Source organism: Primulina huaijiensis, chromosome 5 (assembly GCF_012295235.1).
Source record: "Primulina huaijiensis isolate GDHJ02 chromosome 5, ASM1229523v2, whole genome shotgun sequence".
NCBI classification, from domain to species: Eukaryota; Viridiplantae; Streptophyta; class Magnoliopsida; order Lamiales; family Gesneriaceae; genus Primulina; species Primulina huaijiensis.
The window spans coordinates 11,556,924-11,559,240 of NC_133310.1; the positions used below are offsets into that span (position 1 = coordinate 11,556,924).

The 2,317-nt window shown below is 41.0% G+C and overlaps 2 protein-coding genes across 2 annotated transcripts; both read left to right on the forward strand.

The window, feature by feature from the left end:
- Positions 1-214: 214 nt before the first annotated feature.
- LOC140977640 (uncharacterized) lies at positions 215-682 on the forward strand. Its single transcript, XM_073442386.1, has one exon. It carries the CDS (start codon positions 215-217, stop codon positions 680-682), a length of 468 nt encoding a protein of 155 aa, XP_073298487.1.
- A 13-nt stretch (positions 683-695) lies between these two features.
- On the forward strand, positions 696-1,181 carry LOC140977641 (uncharacterized). The gene has a single exon (XM_073442387.1). The coding sequence runs from the start codon at positions 696-698 to the stop codon at positions 1,179-1,181; it is 486 nt and encodes a 161-aa protein (XP_073298488.1).
- Positions 1,182-2,317: the final 1,136 nt, after the last annotated feature.

The window sequence follows — 2,317 nt, forward strand, 5'->3', positions numbered from 1 at the left end:
GATGAAATTAAAAGAGACGTTCGAATGTCTAAAGCTGCTTCATATAAAGAGATTGTTGAAAAAGCAAGGATGGCCTAGCAGGACGAGAAAGAAATTGAAAGAGAAAGACAGTTGAAGCGCCAAGATTTTTCTACTAAGGGCTAAGGTTCTGGATGGAAAGGTAAGGGAAAGTTCAGAGGCAAAGAAAAAAAAAGAGCATCGACCCAAAGCTCCTATGCCACCGCCTGCGTATGATCGACCTGTATTTCCAAAATGTGGCAAAATGCATACAGGAGAGTGTTTGGTTGGAAGTAATCGATGCTTTCATTGCGGAGGTGTTGGACATGTTATCAAAAATTGTCCAATAAAGGGCGAGAAAGGGAAGGATAAGGTTCAAGGCAGAATCTTCACACTCACCAAAGAAGGCGTAAATCCTGATTCTTCTGTGATATCAGGTACTATCTTAATTTCAGGCAAGGCATCTATTATCTTGATTGACACTGGTGCTACGCAGTCCTTTATGTCTGAAATTTTCTTGCGCTCTTTGAATGTTGTTCCATCTTATGAACCCCTCCACTATAGTATTTTGTTGCCATCGGGAGACGAAATTTGGCCTTCTAGTATTCTTAAAGGTTGTACAGTCCAAGTAAATGAGAAAATCTATTTTGCTGATCTTAATATTATACCCATGGTGGGCGTTTGATGTTATTTTGGGAATGGACTGGCTATCATCATATCGTGCCGTTATTGATTGCATGGCTAAGACAGTGCAATTTCCTGCAGAAGATGATGATAGCGGGATTTTTCAGAGTTCAGGTATTTCGCTTGTTACTCCTTGTATTTCTTGTTTGAAAGCTCAGAAAATGGTATCAAATAGGTGTCAGGGATTTTTAGCTGCTGTGGTAGATGTGAATACTGAGGTGACAATGAAGTTGAATGAGATTCAGGTAGTTCGGGATTTTCCTGATGTATTTGCGGATGATGTGCCTGGATTGCCACCTGACCGTGAAGTTGAGTTTGTGATTGACGTGATTCCAGGTACTGCTCCGATTTCGAAAGCTCCTTACCGAATGGCCCCGACTGAAATGAAAGAGCTGAAGAATCAGTTGCAGGATCTATTAGACAAAGGCTTTATTCGTCCGAGTTTTTCTCCATGGGGAGCTCCGATTTTATGTGTCAAAAAGAAAGATGGATCTTTGTGATTGTGCATTGATTACAGAGAGATCAACAAAGCCACGATCAAGAATAAATATCCATCGCCGAGGATTGATGATCTCTTTGATCAGCTACAGGGAGCAACAGTGTTTTCAAAGATGGACCTGCGTTCTGGATATTATCAGCTGAAAGTTAGAGAAGACGACGTCCCTAAAACTGCATTCAGAACCAGGTATGGCCATTATGAGTTTTTAGATATGTCATTTGGGTTGACGAACGCTCCGTCGGTCTTCATGGATCTAATGAACCGAGTCTTCAAGCCATATCTGGATAGCTTCGTTATCGTTTTCATTGACGATATCCTGATTTATTCCAAGACTCGGGAACTTCATGCCGAGCATCTCAAAACTGTATTGCCGTTATTGAGGGAAAAGTAGTTATACACAAAGTTGAAAAAGTGTGAATTCTGGTTAGAACAAGTATCATTTTTAGGCCATATCGTTTCGAGAGACGGCATTGAAGTGGATCCTATGAAGATTGAAGTGATTAAACAATGGTCTATTCCTACGACAGTCTTCGAGGTGCGTAGTTTTCTTGGTTTGGCAGGTTTTTATCGACGTTTTATTGCCAATTTCTCTAAAATAGCCCTTCCATTAACCAATCTGACGTGGAAAGCGGTGAAGTTTGAGTGGACAAACGAATGCCAACATGGATTCCAATTGTTGAAAGACAAGTTGACATCAGCCCCTATTCTAGCACTTCCGTGCGGCACTGAAGATTTTATTATATACACGGATGCGTCAAAGATGGGACTTGGAGCTGTATTGATGCAGCATGGGAAAGTAATCGCTTATGCTTCTCGGCAGTTGAAAGATTACGAGAAGAATTATCCCACCCACGATCTTGAATTGGCGGCTGTGGTCTTCGCATTGAAAATATGGAGGCATTATCTGTATGGCGAGAAATGTGAAGTTTTCACAGATCACAAGAGCTTGAAATATCTATTCTCACAGAAAGAACTCAATATGAGACAGAGGAGGTGGTTAGAACTTGTTAAAGATTATGATGTGACCATTAGCTACCACCCAAGTAAAGCAAACATCGTTGCAGATGCTTTGAGCCGCAAGTCAGTTTCTTCTTTGAGCTCATTGATTCAGAAGCCATTGTTATTGGATCTTCAGAG